This window comes from Aythya ferina, assembly GCF_964211825.1.
Source record: "Aythya ferina genome assembly, chromosome: 14".
Lineage (NCBI taxonomy): Eukaryota > Metazoa > Chordata > Aves > Anseriformes > Anatidae > Aythya > Aythya ferina.
This window is the reverse complement of record NC_140312.1, coordinates 1,651,796-1,673,114: the sequence shown is the minus strand read 5'-3', so window position 1 is coordinate 1,673,114 and position 21,319 is coordinate 1,651,796. Positions and strand designations below refer to the sequence as shown.

The window sequence follows — 21,319 nt, the reverse complement described above, 5'->3', positions numbered from 1 at the left end:
GTTGCACTTAAACAGAGCATGGTCCCTTCCCCGAAGTCCCAAAGTTGCGTAATTCAAGATTCTCCCAACCCAGTTACTTTCTTTGTACAGCCAGGTTGCAAACGAAGAGGACTGTGTATTTCATACACAGTGTGATCAGGTTAATAGATACAGTGAGGAATATTTAAATAAAAGGGTTAATGCTCTTAACTCAAAGGTTTGCAGCAACCACATTCAAACAGATCAGTGCAACAGAGGACAACAGTGAAAGCTGCCAGTTATGTGCAAAGCAGGACAATCAGATTTACCAGCATTAAATTTTAGGATTCCATCAACCATTTTGAGCTAATACGTCATCTAGCACTTAAAAACACATCTAGAACCCTTATTTTCTATACATTTCAACAAGGATTACCAGCAACAGCTTCCCTGCACAACACATTGTTTAACACAGAATTTCACAACCGTAATATACCAGTTTAATATTATGTTAATATAACATACAGTATACAGGCAACTAAGGAAAAATACATTTATATATATCTTAAATAAAGCTCCATACCAGCAAGGTATGGATTTTATAGCCACTTCGAACTGTGCCATCTTGAATTGCATATTCTGGCCAAACCTTATACACTCACTGATTTTTACGGCAATTCTGAACACGTCACACCTACTGCAGCAGGGAGTCAATGACAGCTCCTGGCTTTGCAGAACGTTTTCTGTTTGGAGAGCAAAAAGGAAAGGAAAAATAACCACAGACATCATTATGCTGTCCAAGAAAGACAAGGACCAGCCACTTTTCAAGTCAAAACTACAGTGATAAATTTTCCACAAAGCATCTGTCAGAAAAAGATCAAGAACACCCTTGCTGAATTCTCCCCCAGCAGTACATTACTTTCTGGTAATACCAGCACACACACTGTCAGTGTGTCACTTGTTAAACTAAAGCAGCAGACAGTAAAATAAAACAAGACGATAGAATAGGGGAATGTGATAAAAGGACACCAGAAAAGTCCCTACATAAATGTCTTTCTGGGCAAGATTTTACCACAGTAAGATTTCAGCTTGGTTCTGCCTCACTTGGCACTGGTAAATCTTACATAGTGCAGAATCTTAGCATTTTGTATTATAACAGTAAGTCTTCAAACATTTGTCAAGTTTGTAGGCACAAACTTAAGCCTTCCCGTGTAAGTTTCCCATTACATACAGATATTCCAAAATTCTTCACCTTCTACCAGTCTTGGGCCTAGATCTTCCTTTTGAAGTCCTTGGCCTCTCCAGTTTCATCAGAGATTGCCTCAAGCTTTCTTCCGTGTAAGCTAAGTAAACATGGGACAGATCCACCTCAAAGGGCTAAAGGGAAAGACAGCAAAACATCAGAACCTTTATGTGCTGATCAGCTTGCTCTATTTAAGACAAGAAAAAATATTTTCAAATTAAAAAAATGAAATTTGATGATTGTCCCATAAATGTACACGCTGTGGTAAGCAAAGAATTTAGACCTAGCAGAATTTAGACCTAGTCAGTTCAACACATGCTTATGAGAAGCCACTCACATCTTTTTCCTTTTTGTCCAGGACAGGAGTCTGTTTCCTCATGTTGTTTCCGGTATATGCAACACATTTCTTAAATAAAAGAAAGGTCTGTTAGTAAAATTGTTTGTGCACAGTAAAAACTACAGCTATATAAATTTATTTCTGGGCTCAGAAGCTTGTGCTAACGTTAGTACATTAGTCAGCTAGCTTACCAGCTGCCATTCTCCAATGTCTTCATTCCAGTGAACATAGTTTTCGATCATTTCCTAGAAAGAAGTTATAGAAGTTGTGCAAGCCTGTAACAATGATCTACGCTCCAGACACATTTTCCAGAAGATGCATCCTGGAAAGCCTAGACAAGTTGCTTAAGAACAGCCTTGACCACTTCAAGTTGTTTATGTCAGGACTGCCATACCGTGATCAAAACCCCAATTTATGCTCTGAAGACTACAGAGAAAAAACATCACTCCCAAATTGCATACATTAGAGTTCCCATTAAAATATGGATTTCCCACTCTATCAACGCAACCAGGTTAGCAGTAAAAACACATTGTAATACAGAAAAGCAAAGATTAAGGAAAATAGCTTTTCTATTTCCTATTAGTATGTGTCAGATTTAAACATGATTTTCTGGGCATTCGTGGGTGATACCAGAACAAGAATGAACCCAAGTGAAAGCTCTGAATTCACATATTACTTTGTATAAATCTGCAATCACAGAATCACAGAATTACAGAACTGTAGTCCAGGAACTCATCTGTGCTACAGCTTGGCAGACAAGCGTCAGTCAGTTGCCTATAATTTCCTTACAAAGGGAAGGGAAGCCAACTAATTCCATTTGTCAGTGGACCAAATATAGCTGGAGGGCTCAGTGAACACAGCACGCGCCTACATCAAGGGCTTACGGTCTGCATCTTTACCTGGTAGTCCTGAGGAATGAAGTTGTCTATGATAAGCATCTGAAGACGAAGTTCCCTGCTCAGCTGTCGAATATTCTCTAGTAAGCCTTCAATCTCTCTCTGATGCTCTTGTTGCAGATCTGCCATCTACAGACAAACAAGACATTTGAGGAGGGTCAGAGCTAGTGTAAGGTAACAGCCTAAAACAGTCTTCTGCCTGTATGAGGCTCCTGGGAAAGGAAGGCAAACTCTGGTTAGAAGGACTAGAATATTTATCTCAAGAATAAACCCTCCAAACACATTCCAGCTCAGAGACAGCTGAAAACCACATAACCTTCCTGGTCTCAGAAACATGAAACTGGCTTTCTGCCAGTCCAACCTTTGTACTAGCTAAGAGCAAAGTGTGCAAACAAGTTACATCCCTGGCAAGATTCCAAGGAAAGTCCCTGATCGCAAATACAGTGTAATTCTCATGAAACAGGGACTCTAGACAGCAGCCAAAGGACACACTGAATGAATGGGACTGAGGAAGATAGGATGAGGGTAACAGACAGGAAGGACAGAGAGTAAAGAGCAGTAAAGAGTAAAAACCAGCTATGTTTTATTCTCTTCCATAACAACCAGTACATCTTGAAGTCCTGAGTATCTCAGAGCCTCATGCATACTCCAACTCAGCTTGGCTTAAAGAAAAGTTCCACAACGCACTCCTGTGCAGCTCTTTTTAAATTACGTGAACCAAGCAGACAAGCAAAAGTATTTTAAATCTATGGCACTTTTTCCGGAGTTACAAAGCTGATTGTAGCTACAAGCTATAGTCACTCCTGTCATCCACCACAAGCTGCGCACTTCAGACACTGACCTCTGATTTTGCAGCCATAAGCATGGTCCAAACTTTCTTCAGTTTTTTGGTTTTCCCCTGTGCTTCTTCCTGGAGGCTGGTGTACTTCTCCTCAATGTCCAAGCGTTCTTGCTGCATGCGAGATTTAGCAGACATTCACATATTAACATAATAAAAAATATTTGCAACAGTATGAACAGAAAGGGAAACTACTTGGACAAAAAGCATTTGCCAAGGGCACGGAGACCTGGCTTGGCCAGGCTGGCTCACACCCACGGTGATTACACTCCTCCAGGTAAGTGAGCACCACCAAAGTGGTTGGCTTCTGCTACGCTTCCAGAGCAGAGCCACATTCCATCCATGTGCAAAGGCACATAAACACCGTGTGCCCTACTATAGCTGCTGTTTCCAAACACCTACAGGTATAACCCACCTCCTTCTCCTCAAGCTCCTTGCGAAGCTGTTCTGCTCTCTTCCTTCGTTCTTCCAACTCCATATTTGATTCTTCCAGAAGCTTCTCTTGTTCTTCTGCTTTTGCCAGCAAGTCCACTCCTCCTACAATCACCTTTTTCTCCAACGCAGACAGTTTCTCCAACAGGGTCTGGTGCTCCTGTCTAGAGAGACAGGTAGAGTGGAAAATCTCCTATCCTTAGGCACTCACAAGGCAGCCAGGTCGAGTTCGGTCCTACAGCCCAGACAGCATTCATAGGGCTGGAAAAACTTGTCTGGCTGCCAAGGGTTTACATGGGGGTGAGGCAGTGCAAGTGAGAGCACTGATTTCCTTAACTCCAGCTCCCATCACTTTCATGCAGGCTAAACCAGCTCAGCAGACAGGTCTCTCTCGCTGTAGTTCCCCTCTCTCAGGGGGTGCCAGGCACTGGTGATAGCAGGCGACCCCAGCAGCTTTTCTCCTCCAGCATGCAGAACCCCTACACTCAGGGTGGCACGCTCACAGCACTGTGCTGCAGGAAACGTGGCTTGCTACATCGCTATTGCCCCTGACACAGCAGTAGTGCTGCTCTTCACTGGTTGCCAGTGTTTGCAGGATTTAAGTTTCTAGGCCATCTCAACTAGCTGAGGTTTTTTTTTAAAAAAAAAAAAAAAAAGTATAGACTTCTTTTCTACCTGCTCTAATCTGGAAGCACAGAGGAAGCTCCTCTTTCATTCTGATAACAGCAAGAGCTGATGTTCAGTTTGACTAGCACCTCACCATGCATCTCCACATATCAATGACTGACTTGAAGATTAACAGAAGAAAAACCCACACCACAACAAAAAGAAATAAAAATAAGAATACTTAAGAGCATGGCACTCACTGAGCTTTAAGCAAATCCTTTTCTCTCTTCTCCAGTTCAGCTCTGGCTTTATTTCTTTCTTCTTCTTCCATATCAAGCTTAGTTTCAAGAGCTTTTCTCTCCTCTTCAATCTTTGCTTGCATCTCTACCATCTTATCAGGGGAAACTTTCTTTTTGCCTTTCAAAGAGATAGGGGAAAAAAATTATTTCACAGATAAAAATACTACCTCTGTATCACAGCACTTTTTTTAAGTTCAGATTCAGTAATTGCATTTAACAAGCATTAATTTCATGCCAAAGCTCAAGGGCTCCAAGCTGGGCACAACTCAGTCTTTCAAGTTGCATTTTAATGCTGCTGACTTGCCTCCAGTTCCTGCAATCTACAGAACTAATACAAGAACATAATGCCCTGAAACAGAAACCATACGAAGACCACTTGTGGAGAAGGAATACTGCCTAAGGGGAAGCCCAAGCTCAGATATTTTAACTAGGTCGATTAGGCCAACCAATAGAAAACAGAAGATTGCCGTGGCCTACAACTCATTGGGCTACCAAGACCTACATATTCACATTCCAAGTTAGCACGTCCTCCCACCCCCTTGCTTGTTGTACTCTAAGGGGTTACCTATTGCAAAGTCAGCGAGTAGGTGTTTTAAGAACAAGTTACAGTGAAAATACAGAAACTAGGGAAATTCAAAACAACCCCATGAAAACAGACAGCAGAGGAAAACATCTGGGTGATATTCAATGTATGAAACAGTGACTACCCACAGATTTGAAGGTCACAGCAAATCTTAGTGCTTATTAACTGTGTCTTTAGAGTGTTACCTACTATGAAAGCAAACCAGGTACGTTTCATGTGTTAAAAAGGACACAGCCAGAGCAACTCAGTGAACCTAGTGGCCCGATCATATAAAGCAGTGAGCCAGATAGATGCTTTTTACATGTTAGTACACAGACCTGTTTGTTCTCAGTTTTGGAGAAAAGAGTGAAAAAGACTGAGTTGCAGGACACTTTAACAAGCTCTGCAATTGTATTATAAGGAGGTGGAAATCGATTACACCAACCTGCTTGATCTTGCATTAAGAGGAAGTAGAAAGCAAATCGCAGAGAGGCAGCATATGCATAAAAAGGAGGAAAGAAAATATATTATTGCTTGATCATTTTGGACAAAGTTCATCAACATCAGAACAAGCATTAATTTTACATGCATGTCTCCGGACTAGAAAACAGAATAATCACTAAGAAATAAAACTCCATTAGAGCAAATATTAATGCATCATGATTTTGTGCTAAAGCATAGGATGTTTCTGTGCTTAAAAGGGCTCGGCATATCCAGGATAGTCTTCAGCTCACTCCTGCATTCTTCTGCCCATTCAATGCAATGCAGAATTTGAGTGTAACATGAGCCTGCCGCAAAGATCATGCCCTAAGAAACAGAGTATGGATTTATTCTTAAGAGGCTTAGCGTTTTTTTTCCCTTCCTGAAGCCAGCCAATTCTGTTAAATTACCTGCGAAATCTTAGCATACAGAAGACTTGTTCTAAGTTTTAACCAAGTTTTCAAGCCAATTCTTTGCAAGATACATGACAATTGCACATAGGGTATTAGTAGGTTAATTTGCAGTAACTGATGCTTCCATAGAGGTATAGAGCCAGTTTGGGTTATTAAAGCAAGTGCAGTAAGAGGCAGGATAGGGAAAGGGCAATGAAAGGCACCACATGCAAAAGGGCCACACGTGAGGACAGTTAATATCCCAAACCACACTCATCCTGATGACCAAAAGCCCAGTGCAGCTTCTACAAGAGAGCTGCCTCCAGCCTTGCAGGAGATGGGCTGATCCAGCCAGTGCCACAGCAGCGATTTGCCATTAACTGTCCTCAGCCAAACAAAATATTCAGGTCTTAAGCAAGCTTTGAAAGAGCGAATTTGAAGCGAGCAGATTTCCAAGCCTATCACAGTATTACCCAAAGGCCACCCTTAGGCTGTGAGCTGCCTTCTGCTACCACACTTTCTCTGAGCTGACACTTTCCACTAACACAACTAGTGTAAGTTACTGAGGTATACAGCAAGACCTCCCCGACTCTCCACACACGGAGAAGAGTGGACTACGTCTATACAGGATAACCACCGTGGGTAAAGTCCCTACAAGTCAAGGCCTGAGATTTGCATTTTATTTTTGGTTAAAGTCATTGCTAACACTGTAGGACTTTAAAGGGACAGATTCTTCTCTCTGATCAGGAGCAGACCACACTTTCCTTACTGCTAAACCAAAATCCAGATCCCTTGTTGCTCTAAAAACTTAATGCCATGGGGCAGTCTGGAAAAAAAAAAAACAAAACATCAGCAACCACAGCCCAGTTTTGTTTGTTTGGAAGGGTCTGCCAAAAGACACTCAAAGCATTATGAAGTTTCCCTTGCAAGTATAAAAATAGTGTAGCTGAACTGCTGACTGTTCATTCGTTCTCTCCAAATCCAATTTTGAGAAGGCAGAGTCCAACATAACATAGCACCTACCAAAAAAAGTTGCTCAGACTTTCTGACATTTCAGAGGGAGTATTTAAAATACAGAAGTTGCAATCCTATTATTATCCTATTATTTCCCAATTGCCTTTAAAACTTGATCAAACAGCATACTAAATTGCTTTCTGTTCTCTCACATCTGGCTAACAACGTGCACATTGAACCACTGTTGCAAGCATGAAAGCAGCAAAGGAAAGGCATGCTTTATCCACGTTAAGTTCAGGTTTATCTTTCCAACAGACAAAGCAGGGAAGAGTGCGGCATTGCAAAAATGGAGTGCACAGATTATGGAAAGGCCAAAGCTTAAAGAGACTTAAGAGCTCCCACTCACTAGTGAAGGACTTATCCAGAGGTTTCTCTATGACAGAGCATGTGGAGTCTGAACTACTGCTGCTGCTACTGCCTGGAAAACAGAAGCGAGTCCCACAGAAAAACCCAGAGAGGAAGAAACATGCAGTTGGGAAGTTAGTTCCAAGGAAAAGACACCCAGAAGGGCCAGCAAATTAGTTCAGAAAGGCACAAGTTCCCATTAGGAAGCATTTGCTAGGATCCCTCCCAGACAGCCTGCAAAGCCACCACTTCCCAGCACAAAAGGCATGCTCACAAGGACAGTTCAGTTAAACCCACCTTAACCAGCCTACAGCTTAAAAACCACATGCCAAGGCTGCTTCCATTTCAAGCAACAACACAGAAAACCAGATCCCAGTGAAGGTGGCTGTGGATATCTGCAGTAGCAGAGGATTCAGTGACTGTGAGTCCTTCCCAGTCTTATGCATGTAGCAATGTACACTGCTCCCTCTGGAAGGCAGAACCAGCTTAAACAGGGACAGTTACTGTGCACACTCCTGCCGAGCAGCACCCGTACTTAGGGAACTAGAGTAGCTCGTTTGGAAGCTAAGTTAAGTCACAGCTATCTGCCCTCTATTCCTTTCAAGCAGCATTTTGAAGATGGCTTCCTCTGGTGGGAGCTTTGGGCAGAACTTGTTTCTTGATGAAGACGTTGGTCAACCTTTTTGATTCTAGAAAGTACCAACAGGGGAAAACGAAGGAAGAGTTGCGTTACAACCAACACTCAAGGCTTGACAGATGTCATTTACGACTCTGCTTGTACAGGTACCAGATCTGGAAGCCACAGCTTCCCACAGTACACCATAACCTGCAGTTCTAGGTTCAGCAGCGTCTTCTGGGGTTAAGATACTACACGGTAGTTTAATACTAGTGTAGGATAAAGGAGACTTTACCATGGGATTTCCAGAGTGCTCCCAAACAAGGGGCGTGCAGCTCCCACTCAAGTTTTCAGCTAGCACACAGACAACCAAAGGTCAAGTTCTTCCTCTATCAACACAAACTAGGACACTAGAGTGAAGTCAGTTACTGAACATCCATAAGACAGATGAATCCTTTGTCTAAGCCACAGCCAAAATATCCCTCTAACCATTTCTAATACATCTGCTTATCGCTGATCTCTGGCATCTTCCTCCTCCCACCTCTGTGGGCAGGGGAAGTTCCACAGGACCAGTCACAAGCCATACACAGCCACCTTGCGGCAGCCAGGGAGCCACCGCGTACGAGGACGTTACCGCAAGCACAACTACCCGAGTGGAAGCAGATACCACAGAGGATGGGAGCTGTCCATCTGCAGAGACAGCACCAAATAGCTTCGTTTCTAGAAGAGGCATGATAATTGCAGCGGCAGTAGGGCAGCCCTACAACCCCACTTCTCCCTGCCTGACTCTTGCTACAGTTTCTGACACCAGCAGCAGGACAGGAGGAAGTTGGCGGCACTGACACGATTCTCTGCTGCCTTACCCCGTCGTTTCTTCCGCTTCTCTCCATCCTCTCCGATCTCCCCATCATCATCTTCATCCTCTTCTTCAGAAGAGCTCGTCTCAGAACCAGATATCTCTTCCCCTAGAAGGGAAAAGGATTGTTTCTGATGCACTTCCCTTCACCTTGTATCAGCTTGTTATTGTGAAAGTGGCATTTGCCGGAAACCAGTGAGCAGATAGGTTGTGATGGCTCTGGGAAATTAAGGAAGATTAATATGGCTGTGAAGTCAGTGTGAACACTTCAGGAGGTGTTTTTCACTGGAAACAAAGCATCCATGGACTGCTGAAGGGTAAAGCTACAGAATTTTCCTGGAACTGAAAGTATTTGGAGATTTTTCTATTGAGATAGAAATCCAGTGCTGTTAGCAAACAAAGCCACTTTACTACAGCTTAGAATCTAGAAGCTTCAGAAGCCACCCTCTGCCCACTAGGGATGAAACAGCTGCATCCAGCTCCCAGTCCCTGAAGAAAGCGTTCCTGACATTTCCTGCTTCTCCTGAATGGGAGAGGCTCCAAGCAGCAAGCCTTATCGGAGCTACTGCTACCATGTTCCATGCTGTAAACATCACTCCGGAGAGAGATGTCAAGCCAAGGTCACTGCTCAGGAAGTATTCCTCTGCCAGAGTTTTTGAATATTGATGGATTAATAACTGCCATAAGCTCATAAATTTCCAGGGCTTTAGGAAGCTTCTTGTTTCCTCTATGTCCTGTCTGCCACACAAATTTACTTCATTTTTCTACTGAAAATTTTTCTCCCCGCTTGAGGATGGATGCATTTACCTTTTGTTACTGCACGGTTTAAATCCCTACCCCACACCCAATCATACCTAGACCTCTGCTTGCTCACCAGAAGCACGCACAACTCAGTCCAGAAGCCATCACTTTATGCTAGTGGCAAGTGCCACCTAGTGGGCAAAGCCAGGTCCCCTCAGCAGGAGGGCCCTGCTGCCCTTACCTGAGGACACCTCTTCTGGAACCGAACAGGATAATCAAAACCAGAACGCTGACCTGCAAACAGCAGCTCAACTTGTGACATTTTCAAATAGGGAAGAATTTTCACACTCAAACAGGGTGAGCATTTGTCTAGACAAACACCAGCAGGCAAGAGAATCTCACCTTCTTCCAGTTTTTTCTTAAGCTCTTCAATTTCTTTTTGAAACTGACGCAGCAAAGCATCCTTGGGGTCTTCGTTAATCCTGGCCTTGTTCTTAATATTCTTGGCTCGGTTTGCGTACCTGAGAGTGCTGATAGTCTCATCATAGTTGTAGTCTGCTGGGCCAATGTTTGCACACTGTGACACACGGAAGAGCGAGTTACTGGATGGTGAAGTGTTAGAGTCCAGAACAAGTCATTTCACAGGGATCCATCCCCAGCTCCACCAGTATCACACTGCCACTCCTTCCCAAGCTTTCCTGCTGCTTCCACACTAAGGCTGCTTTTGGCTACCTAAGCAAGACTTCTATTTGATTTTATGCACACGTGCTTATGTACACTATGTTCAGATCCCTGTCTGTGTAGAGACTAAGAGAAGAGATAGCAAAAGCACATAAAAGGTTCTCAACTGCAAATAGCTCTGAAAGAAACAAGTAAATGCCAGGCTGTTCTTCTGGCAAAGTCATTATGCTGTCTCTGTAGGAACAGATCAATAGCTGGCAGCGGTAGGAGCATCTCTCAGCTTACCATCATGGTTTTGGAGTTGCCCCCCAGGGAATCCTGAAGGAGCCGTGTAAGCTTGGAGTTACGGTAGGGCACGTGAGTGCTCTTGCCATCCACCAGTGCTGAGATGACGTTGCCCAGCGTGGAAAGGGAAAGGTTGATCTTTGTAGCTTCTTTCAGCCGCTGCCCCGTTGCTCCAGTTTTTGCCTGTCTTTCTGAGCCCTGGAAAGGAAACAGGAATCAGGAATTGCAACAAAGCCTCTGATATGTCTCCTCCCTCCAAATAGGGTCAGCTACCCCTGAAGTATGGCTAGCAGCCATGTCACTGAACACCTCATTATTAGAGAACCTAGGCATGTACCTCAGTCGTGGTTAACAAGACAAGTCAAACAGGTCTTAACTGAAGCTTTCAATGTCAGAAAATCCTGGATTGCTCAGAGTAATCACACAATGACCGAGGTTGGAAGGGACCTCAGAAGATCTAGTCCAACCCCTCTGCCAAGCAGGATCAAGCAGCCAATTGCCCAGACTTCTGTTCTAAGCCTTTAACAGCGCATAACCGAGCAGCCATGCCCACCAGGTTTTATGGCAGACCTCGCTGATCCTACTTACAGCAAGATCGACCAGGTGCAGCTTGCCCATGCGCACATGCATGTTTCCATCAACCCCCTTCTCGCTGCACTCGATGGTGATGGTGAAGATGGCGTGCGAACGGGAACTGTGCTCATTCATGTTTGTGGCACCAACGGAACCTTTTAATTGAGAAAAAGGTTAATGAATCACACTCCTCTAACATCCTTCCCGCTCTCAAAGGAGCTTTATCCCCACCTCTTTACTCAACCCTGTTTTTCAGAAGATGGGAGAAGGATGCTCTGACTCAGCAAGCTGTGTTCTGAGGCACTGAAGTCACAGGATATCCCCAATCTAGACCAGAAGCGTTGCTACCTTCTGTGGCTAAGCTGACCACATGATCCCATCCCAAGAGCAGCAGCAGTTCTCATTTGTTTCCTTTTAAAAGCTACAGAGATCACTAGCCTAGTGTCTTCACTGCTGATCCCTGTAAATAGCTGTATTTTAAGAAATAAAAGCATGACAATCCATGCCAAAAGCAATAGTAAATCAGAATTTTAGCTCATAAAAGGATCTGGGCTTAAAAAGGAGATCTTCCAGAAAGCATAAACCGCCTTCTGTTCACAGCACAGAACTAGCTGTTGCTCAGCCTCGTCAGAACAGAGGAGGGGAAGAATCACGACACACTAGCACCCCTGACAATGCTGACTGCTGTCACTGCATCCTCCCCTTCACCATTCCTCCAACGGAGGAGGCATGGCCTTCTTTACCTGCCCCTGCACAGAAGGGCATTGGGAGGGGAGATCCTTTTGCACTGTGCTCAGCTGAAGGAGCTTTCCAGCTTCAGGACTCTGAGCAACACTTCTTACTGCAGTCTCACAATCAGACCCTCGCTCTGCCTGCCAGCAGAGCTGTAAACCTGCCCACTGCAAGACTACGTACGGTTCTTGTGGCCCAGAGTCATGATCCTGTCCATATCATCTGCATTGTTTACGACATAAGCTGAAAGGTCTTTGATATAAACTCCCACATCAGGTCTCTCTTTAACCTAAGAGAGAAACAGTTTAGACAGAGCATCCTCAGAAGATCCCTGACGGCAATTTTCAGTGGCACTGTATCACTACAGCGATTTCCTCCCCCAGGTTCTATTTTGCACAGAAAACACTCCTCCGCTCTGAAAGCGAATGGCTAAGGAATTGAGACTCATGCAGGACAACACTCCACTGGCTTTCCCTAACAGCAAATACAGGCTTCAAGTCCCAGTCACTAACTCCTAGCAAAACTATCAGGGGGCCTTTAGGATAGCATTGCATGCACAGAACTGACTCAGCTGAAAGCCAGTTTCTCACTGTACATCTGACCAAACAGAAAAGATTCAGAGAAATCAGCAGAGATACCCAGCTGCTACTGCATCTCAGAGGAAACGGGACACGTGCCAAGGAACCCAGCCTCCCACTTCCCTTCAAACGCTCTCTGGTCTTTAAAGTATTTATTTCACAGCAGTGAGCAATATCATCAGATTCAGAACGGCAGCTCACCTCCAACCTCTGCGTCTGGTCTTTTCCTAGCAGGTCCCGCACTTCTTCATTGTAAATTTCCAGGTAAGACACACGAACTAAAAACCTGAAGACAAACAGTTGGGTTGCTTTCTTAGTAAGATATTTGTTGAGGTCAGGCAATCACAGACAGCAAAGAGAAAGCAGCAATCTACAAATACAATCCTGCAGCCCAGTCAAGAACTGCCTAAGGAGGAGTCTTCCAGCTGAAGCCAGAGATACAGTTTCAGTTGCCATTGTTGAGGTCTGGCTTTTTCTACAGATAGACACACAAGACAGAAACAGTAAAGAGAAGCCGTACCTTGTATCCCCCTCAGCTTTGGCAATGTGACCAAATATATGTGCAAAGGAATTCGGAATGATGCCTCTAAGCTCAGGAACTGCTCTGACCCCTTCCATGGTAAAAGTCTTGCCTGTTCCAGTCTGCCCATACGCAAAAATAGTGCCTAAAGAATAAGAAAATATAATTAGGAAGCTGCTAGCTGCATTTTTACCTCATTAATTCTTAGCCCAATAGCTGTAAGCGTATCTTATTTTTATGGAGTTGAAACTTTCCACCCTCTCCAGCAGATGCTGTACAAAGATAGGAGAAAAAGAAATGTTGTACAACAACGGGAAACAGGTCAGAGCCACTGCTTTATCCAGCCTGCAAAATATTTAAGAGAAAGTCAGCTTGTTTTAAACGTATAGAATGATTAAAGAATGGAATGCTAGTACGCTTAGGGCTCACACATAATTAATACAGGCCCAATTAATAACACTGTCAATTAGAGGCAGGTTATATACCAGGTGTAAAACCAACTACTGCTAGCACTCTAAGTCACAGCAGAAACGATGTGAGACTCCTGCACCACAGGCCACAGAACCAGGCTGGTTCTGAACCTGCAGACGCAGCTTCAGTTTGAACTAGATAATGAGCCCACATAGGAAGCCATCAGAAAGTTCACTGTGACCCAGCTCAGACACTCCAGAAATACACTGGTTAATTGGTTTTGCCCCAGCACTGCTGAAAACCCAAATTAGGCTTCCATTTTCATTGGCATTACTGTTTGGAGAAATGCAATTTTAACCAGCTGAAACTGGGTGTGTTAGCACGAGAGTTTATTAGGTATTTGCAAACCTTTAAAAACTTTACAGGCTGTTGTTGCTCATAGCACACTTATGGAAAGTAGTAATTTGTTTCCTTGCTAACATCTCTTTTCCTTAACACAGCGAATTTGCATGCATAACACACACACAAATCACGGTTGTACCCTTTCCAGCTGTAGGAAGCAGCAGATCATCTGCCGGGCCACGCAGATGTGCTTAACTAGTCATCTTAGTCTGAAACAGCAAATTTTAGAGGAGAAAATGCAGCACTTATATGCACAAGCCTGGTATGCATACCTAGTTACTGCAGGACCACGGCGGCTGCTTGGTTACTGAAACTGTACAGTGAAGAGTCGCTGAGAATTCTGATAACGAAACAAAGCGTTTATCTTTGTAAACAGAAGATGGAGAATGAAAACACACAGCTCACCGACCTCAGCTGGCATTGCTCAGCACTGATCTCCCCCTGTTTACAGTCAGCATCTACAACCACTGCGGGTGCTCAGCATGGTGAGCACCTTCTGGGTATTTTAAGTGAGGTCAGGACACAAACAGCTACAGCCCTCACCAGGGGAGGCTCCCGATAGGACCAGCAGCATCACTAACAGTGCAGGCAGCACGAGACGGGGCGTACAGCCTTGAAACAAGGCACTTACCATTGTATCCTTCCAGGACGGAGTCGATAATCGGCCTTGCAGTTAAGTTGTAGACATCCAGCTGCTTGCTCTCTGGTCCAAACACCGTGTCAAACGTGAAGGTCTTGGGCGGCTCGTTGGACGAGTCTGTTTTGTGGACCGTTATGGTCCCCCTCATCTCGTCCACGCTGACTGCCATCTTGTAGCCCGTCGCCTTCTCTCGCTCGTTGAGGGGCCGGCAGCGGACAACCACCTTGACATTGTCGCAGCTCTCCGGCCTGTCCGGCTTCTCGGCCTTGTTGATCTGCGTTTGAAACAACACAGAGACAGCCCCGGGCTGCGGCGTTACCCCGGACACCCCTGCGGCGTTACCCCTGACCCAGGGGGGTGGTTTATAGCGAGGGCAGGGCGCACCCCGCACGCTTCAGCGCCTCCCCGCCTGCGGGCACCGAGCAGCCCTCGGGAATTTCACCGCCACCAGGCCGCGGCCCCGGGCCCTGCCTGACGGGAGCGGCCCCGCGCCGTGAGGGGCTCCCCTCAGCCCCGCGGCCTGGCCCTGCGCCGGGCCCCGCCGCCACCCACAGCCTCCCGGTGATGGAAGCGGCCCGAACCGGTCCACCCCTGCACCACCCCCGTCCCTCAGCCCCGCTCGCAGCCCCCCGGCCCCGCTCACCGGCATGGCGGCGGCGGCCGGTGAGGGAGCGGCGCGGGGCCGCAGCGCGGAACAATAACAGCACCGCGCCTGCGCCCGCCCCCCGCCCGCCCGGCCGGCGGCCAATCCCCGCGCGCTGCGGAGCCCTCGCGGCCAATGGCTGCCGGGGTAAGGCGGGGAGAGTCCCGCCCCTCCCCGCCCCGCAGCCAATCGGAAGGGCGGGCCGGCGCGTTGCCATGGCAACCACGGGGCCTAGGCCGGAGCGAGGCGCGGCCTACTCCCGGCTCCGCCTCGGGGCCCGGCGGGGCTGGGCCGGGGCCGCGCGCAGCCGCCGAGCCCGGGGGCGGTGCGGGGCGGAGCGGCCCCGCCCGGTGCCCGGGGCCCGGCCGAGCCCCGCGGAGCCCCGCGGAGCTGCTGGGGCGGCGGCGGCGGGGCCCCGCCGGCGGCCCCATGCCCCGCCGCGCACGGAGCCCCCCCCCCCCCGGCAGCGCGGCCCAGCCGGGCGGGTAAGGAGGGCGGCGGGGGGCGGCAGCGCTGGGAGGGCGGGACGGGCTTCGGGGCGTTCCTGTCAGAGCGGGGAGCTCCACGGCAGTCCAGGGATAACGAGAAATTATCGGAGAAATTATTGGATAAATTATCGGAGAAATTACAGCCCGAAGGTCCCACAAGCGCTGCTCTGGAAGCCGTCCTCCGCCGCTCTGCTTGCAGAGAGCAGCAGAAATCGCAGATCTACGAACGTCTTTTTTTGTTGTTTCCCCCTTTTTTTTTTTCCCTGTTTAAAACTGGGATATGAGGTGGGCATTAAAATGCTGTTTCAGGCTGAGACAGCCTCGCTGTTTATCTTTTAAATAGTAGTTTTCTTCACATTTATTACACGTAAATACATACACAGGCTGGAGAGTGGTGTGCCCAAAGCTGCTGTGTGTCTTCAGCTCTAACAGGGAAAGATGAGATTGCTTTAAGGAAAGCTGTTAATTGGGAAATAAAAAAAAATCTCTGAAGAACAATCATCTCGGATGCTTTTTTTAGAAACAATAGGCCTCTGTTTGCCAGAAATTCGGGATCTGCAGCTAACAGGTTGCAACTTAACTCTGCAAAGGGAGAGCTGTACGGGGCAGTGAGCGCAGCGATACGTACTGCTCGTTGGTGGCTCAAGGGAGCTTTTACACAGCATGAGAGTCAGAAAGCGAGCCGGCAGTGTTTAGCTGTCTGACACGTTTTCTTCCATCATCAGCTTCCCCCTGGGAAAATGCGTGCCAGAACTGTTCTTTGCTTATCAGCAAGCAAAGAAGTTGTACGGCTGCTCCTGTCTCGTTCTCAGCACTGGACGAGCATCTTGAGAGGAAATCACCTATCACAAGGAGCTGGGATATCGCTTTATAATCCTTCTCTTGGTTTTGACAGCAGCTCCCGCCTGGGAAACTGGCTCAAAGCGTTGCTATGAAGTGCCCTGGACCTCCAGAGAGCTCAAGACTTGCCTGCTTCCTGGAAAGTGCCTTAGCCAGAGAGACTAGGATTTGGAAAGTGCCGGTTTTCCACCACCTCACCCTGAAGGTATTCTCTCGTGACCTGATCTCTTTGATCCCAAGGCTGAGCAAATTCAAGGGCTGTTAAAAAATCTGTAAGAGTAAATCAGAACCTGCCCCTGCCTCACACCTTTCTCCCCGTTGAGGGTGTTTGAATGCAAGCTGTGCTGCAGCAGGGGCTTCAGCGTTCTCTGGAGAGGGAAATAATGAGCACACTCAGCACCTCATTCATCAGAGCTGGGCTTGGAGGTTCAGACGCGTTGTGCAAGGGCAGAGCTGTGTGCTGCCCCATCCAGCCCTCCAGTAAAATTCCAGTACAAAGTGCCTGGAAGTGCAGCTAGAGCCTGGCTGGCTGGGCAGGGTGGAGCAGTGCTTTAAATTGCACCAACGTTTGCCCTTTCCCTTGCTCTGCAGACACAGAGGGCAACTTTCTTCATTTCAAGCCTGGAGACATCTGAAATGTTAATTAGGGCGCTTAGAATGATTCGAGTCTTCCTTTGGAGATATGTTAACAAAATCATCAAAGCACTAACTGCCTTTTTTATTTCTAACTTTTTCTTCCCCTCAGGGTACAGATATCTCTCCGTCATGTTACGAGAAAACAGTTCTCTGGATTGCAGAAATCAGCTCGCAGTTCCAGTTCTACCCTGAAACGTTCGCCTTAGCTATCAGCATCCTTAACCGGTTACTGGCATCAGTAAAGGTAGAGACTCTGTCAGCTTTTTGTCTGGTTAGGTTGCTGATTGCAGATGTCGGCAGCAGATTTAGGGAGCAGTCAGGGTTTTCAGGGGGATGCTTTTAGGCATATGTACAAACGCCAGTGTTTGCCGAGGTTCTGCTGATTCACAGTCCTCAGCAGAAGGTTGTGTGCCCTGCAGTCCAAATGCTGCCGTAAGTGTAAAGAACTCAGGTATCATGAATTGTCTCTGCTAAACACAAAACGTTCGCATTATCGCTTTTAGTGTTTTGAACTCACTACTTTTAACCGAACTGTGGGGCCAACTTTTTCCACAGTTCAAGCAACAGCAAAGTTAGGAGTTGAACTGACCCTTGCAGCTCTTAATTCTGGTCTGATCTATACTGGCACGTGACACAAGCATATTAATGTCTTTGTTAAGAGGAGGAGCACTGCATTGTAAACACTGTTGCATAGCATCATCTAATACTGTGGGATATGTGCATAGAAATGGCACCACAAAGAGGATTTATTTTGTTTCACTTTGGATTTCCTTGATCTATTTTTGGCTTCAAATGAATTTTACTGCAGCTAAACTAATTCAGAAACAGCTGTAACTTAAATGACAATTTGAAGCTTGTGCGTCTGTAGTTGAATGACAGTTATTCCTCCCCAGACTGTTATCTCTTTACCCAGTGTTTTCTTTTTCTCCCTTCAGGCCCAATTAAAATATCTTCAGTGCATAGCAATTTCCTGCCTTGTCCTTGCAGCAAAAACCAATGAAGAAGATGAGGTCTGTATGTTTATAATTTTAAATTCTCTAAATTCATCTCTTTTGTTCAAGTTATTTGTGTTTCCAGGTCTTTTGACGAGTTGGACGTAACACGTAACAAGGAAGTCTGAATTTGTTTACCCTGAGTAGGCATTAAGGGGTGGCTGTAACATTTTCAGCATTTTCAGTCCTTTTTCACCAGCGCGTGGAAGAGTTGTGACCTTTATGGATGAAGGGCTTGTATTTGCTTATGTAATGGATGCATTTCCCTCCTGCACTTAAACCTCCTCTTCTCTCCTCATCAGACTCCACAGCTCACAGTAAAACTTGGTCTGGGGGGAGAGTCAAGACACACAGCTGTGTGTGTACATGCACAGCTCTGTGTGCACAACATCAAGGTGCTGTAATTCTCCTGTGATAGGTCCTGGGAGGGTAGGGTAGGCAAGACAGAGCAGGGGTTCTTCAGAGGAAGCTTAAAATGGATGAGTTTGCTTGGAGTCAAAACTAGGTACTGAACTTGGTGAGGAAATGATTCAGGTCTGCACCTCAGGGTGGGCACAAAAAATCAGCAAATAGCCATGGAAGTGTGAGCTTACAAGGGATAATCATCCAGTGCATCTAGCTAAAATCTCTCATGGCAGAAACAGACTGATAGGCTTCTTCAGACAATTACAAACATGAACCAAACAGACCTTGAACAGCGTTTCAGAGTGTATTTCTCCTCTTTCCTTCATCCCGTTTCGCAAAAGAACAGAAAACCTAGGCACTGGAGTCAGATGTGCTTCTCTTCAAATATCCTCTGCTGTAGCGAAATGCCCATCGTAGCCTTTCTAAGATGTATCGTGGCGATACATCTAAAAGAATAACCTTATTCTTTTCCCCTCAGCTAAAAAGGAGAAGCTGAGTCAATGACCACAGGAAACCAGACAACTACAAAAGGCTCTGTAAAACAGGAAGCCTCCTCCTAGCTTGTCAGGGGAGCAAAGCTAACGAGACCGGTCCTCATTTATTGCGAGTTACCTCAGGAGAGTGCTCTCCTGGACGAGCGGTCTGTGTAGCACTTTGGGATGGGTACGGAGTTGTTAGAGCCCTTCACAACACAGAGAAATGCACACAGCACTGTGTAGGAAGGTGCCTTCTTTATTTTTATTTATTTATTTTTTTTTACAGGTAATACCATCGGTGAAGATGCTCGCAGTGCAGAGTGGTTGTAAACGCTCTCCAGCTGAGATCTTGAGAATGGAAAGAATTATACTAGATAAGCTTCACTGGGATCTTTACACGGCAACACCAATGGATTTCTTAAACATTGTAAGCACTAAGTTTTGCTTTTTTTTTTTGTTTAAAGAAACAGTTTATCAAATAATACTAGAAAACACGGATGCACGCACGTACACACCCACACATCCTTCCCACGACGCTTTGCAAACTGCCAGCTCTTAGCTACCTGCAAGCCTTTTGACAAATGCTACAATGATTTATTATTTTTTTTAATTAACTGCTATTTAAAACCTCTCATTTTGCTCAAAAAATTTACTCCCATCTTTAAAGGGCAACTAAAATGGACATTAAAAAGATTCTCATAAAGCACAACTATACGCCATTTTTATTTTTTTTTAAATACACACTGCAAAAATATTTCTAACTATTTCCATTCTATTAATACTGTACATAGAAAGCTGTCAGTTTTGCTACATTTCACACACAGGTTTTTCTTAAACCATTTCCCTTTTCATCCCACTGATAACTCACCCTTGTTTTACTCAATTAGACCACCCCAATCTGGCACTTAGTTCACATTGCAGTTACTAAATATTTGATAGAAACAATTAAACTTTGTCTTCAAGAAACGATCATGTGCTAGTAAGGCAAAAATCATGTCATACAAACATCCTGGATTCCTTTTATAAGGTTATGTGCAAATATTAAGCCATCTTAGGCTGCTGATTGTAAAAACTGCCTTTCTTAGGTGCTTGTTTCCTCAGTAAATTCGAGTACATTGTTTGTTATTGGTTTTACTCTACTCCTATCTGCTGGTCTGAACCGAATCTCCAAGATAGCAATCTGGATAACATAGAAACTTCAGAAATTGTTAGGAAACACAGACCTTTTACATTCATTATAAGCTCAAAAACAGTTCAGTGGTTGGCAAGTACAAACACAAAACACAAAAAAAAAAAAAAAAAGGTGGGGATGGGGGGAAACCCTCTTGGATTCCTGATACGAGATGAAATTAGTCTGTACGTTTGGTCGGTAACATACGAAAACATACAAAGTTCACTGACCTTTGCTTTTTTTTTTTTTGTATATATATATATTTTTTTTTTCTTCTCTCCAGTTCCATGCCATGGTGATGTCCAACTGGCCCCATCTACTAAATGGGCAGCCTCAGACGAATCCTTCCCGCCACGTTGCGTTCTTGACCAAACAGCTACAGCACTGTATGGCGTGCCACCAACTAGTGCAGTTTAAGGGCTCCACATTGGCCTTGGTGATCATCACCTTAGAGTTGGAGAGGCTGACTCCTGACTGGTTTCCTGTTATTACTGATCTGCTAAAGAAAGCACAGGTAGGAATCAAAATGGCCTTTGGTTGCAACTCTCGAGGCCGGGCCACCAATAAATAAATAAATAAATAAAGTGGAGGCGTATTTACGACCCACATTGCACTTCAGCAGATTTCTGAGAAGCCTGTGTCTGTGTTCTGGCTTTGCTAGTGCTAACAGAAGGAGTGAAACTATTAAGGGCTGGGGCCTTCCCTTTGGCAGGGAGAGGAGGTTTCCAAAAGAGCTTGGCCCCAGATAGCTCCCTGCCTCCTGGCCAAGGAGATTCTCCCATCCTGGGAGGGGCTGAAAGCTCCTACAAAGCTTTTGCCCATGCGCTGTGTCCTCAGCTTCCCACTGAAGATGGTGAGAACTTCTAAAAGCAGTTACCTTGCTTTTAAAATCTAACCAATGTAGCTTCTAATGATACATACAAAAGGCAAGCTCTGTTTTTTTTAAACTTTTCTCCAGCTTCATAAAACACCTGCTTTTTAAGAGCGTAGGCTTAGAAGGCAAACATCCCAGGTCGGCAGCTTACCATCAACTCTCTTTGTCACTTTGAAATAAGTAGCTGTCTGCTGTCCCTGCTGGACCTCAGAGCCTCCTAACTAGAGGGAGCACTCACCCACCTGTTGTGTAGAGGTTCAGGAGCTCCTGGTTAAAGGTTTTGCATCAGGCTCAGTATGCATATTGCTAATATGCATCTGTTGAGGTGTCCAATACAGCCTGTCCCTGCCCTCCTCC

At 45.7% G+C, this 21,319-nt stretch overlaps 2 protein-coding genes across 5 annotated transcripts in view; both read right to left on the bottom strand.

Moving 5' to 3' along the window:
• Positions 1-15,150, bottom strand: part of KIF3A (kinesin family member 3A) — a 16,979-nt gene extending 1,829 nt beyond the window's left edge. Inside the window, exons 1-18 of one of the 2 annotated variants that reach the window (XM_084535834.1) lie at positions 15,081-15,150; positions 14,429-14,711; positions 12,985-13,129; positions 12,666-12,750; positions 12,070-12,175; positions 11,170-11,309; positions 10,582-10,779; positions 10,018-10,192; positions 8,882-8,983; positions 7,404-7,475; positions 4,571-4,727; positions 3,688-3,868; positions 3,276-3,386; positions 2,438-2,563; positions 1,730-1,783; positions 1,539-1,607; positions 1,211-1,335; positions 621-701 (exon numbers count right to left, since the gene is read on the bottom strand). In XM_084535834.1, the coding sequence (XP_084391960.1) occupies positions 653-701; positions 1,211-1,335; positions 1,539-1,607; positions 1,730-1,783; positions 2,438-2,563; positions 3,276-3,386; positions 3,688-3,868; positions 4,571-4,727; positions 7,404-7,475; positions 8,882-8,983; positions 10,018-10,192; positions 10,582-10,779; positions 11,170-11,309; positions 12,070-12,175; positions 12,666-12,750; positions 12,985-13,129; positions 14,429-14,711; positions 15,081-15,086 (2,184 nt within the window). In that variant the 5' untranslated portion in view covers positions 15,087-15,150 and the 3' untranslated portion in view covers positions 621-652. Of the gene's footprint in view, positions 702-1,210; positions 1,336-1,538; positions 1,608-1,729; positions 1,784-2,437; positions 2,564-3,275; positions 3,387-3,687; positions 3,869-4,570; positions 4,728-7,403; positions 7,476-8,881; positions 8,984-10,017; positions 10,193-10,581; positions 10,780-11,169; positions 11,310-12,069; positions 12,176-12,665; positions 12,751-12,984; positions 13,130-14,428; positions 14,712-15,080 lie in introns of both variants that reach the window. The other variant, XM_084535833.1, reaches the window with a different exon arrangement.
• A 4,159-nt stretch (positions 15,151-19,309) lies between these two features.
• Positions 19,310-21,319, bottom strand: part of SEPTIN8 (septin 8) — a 36,988-nt gene continuing 34,978 nt past the window's right edge. For 2 of the 3 annotated variants that reach the window (XM_084535829.1, XM_084535830.1), the window contains exon 10: positions 19,310-20,587. In XM_084535829.1, coding sequence (XP_084391955.1) covers positions 20,422-20,587 — 166 coding nt within the window. In that variant the 3' untranslated portion in view covers positions 19,310-20,421. The remainder of the gene's footprint in view (positions 20,588-21,319) is intronic. The other variant, XM_084535828.1, reaches the window with a different exon arrangement.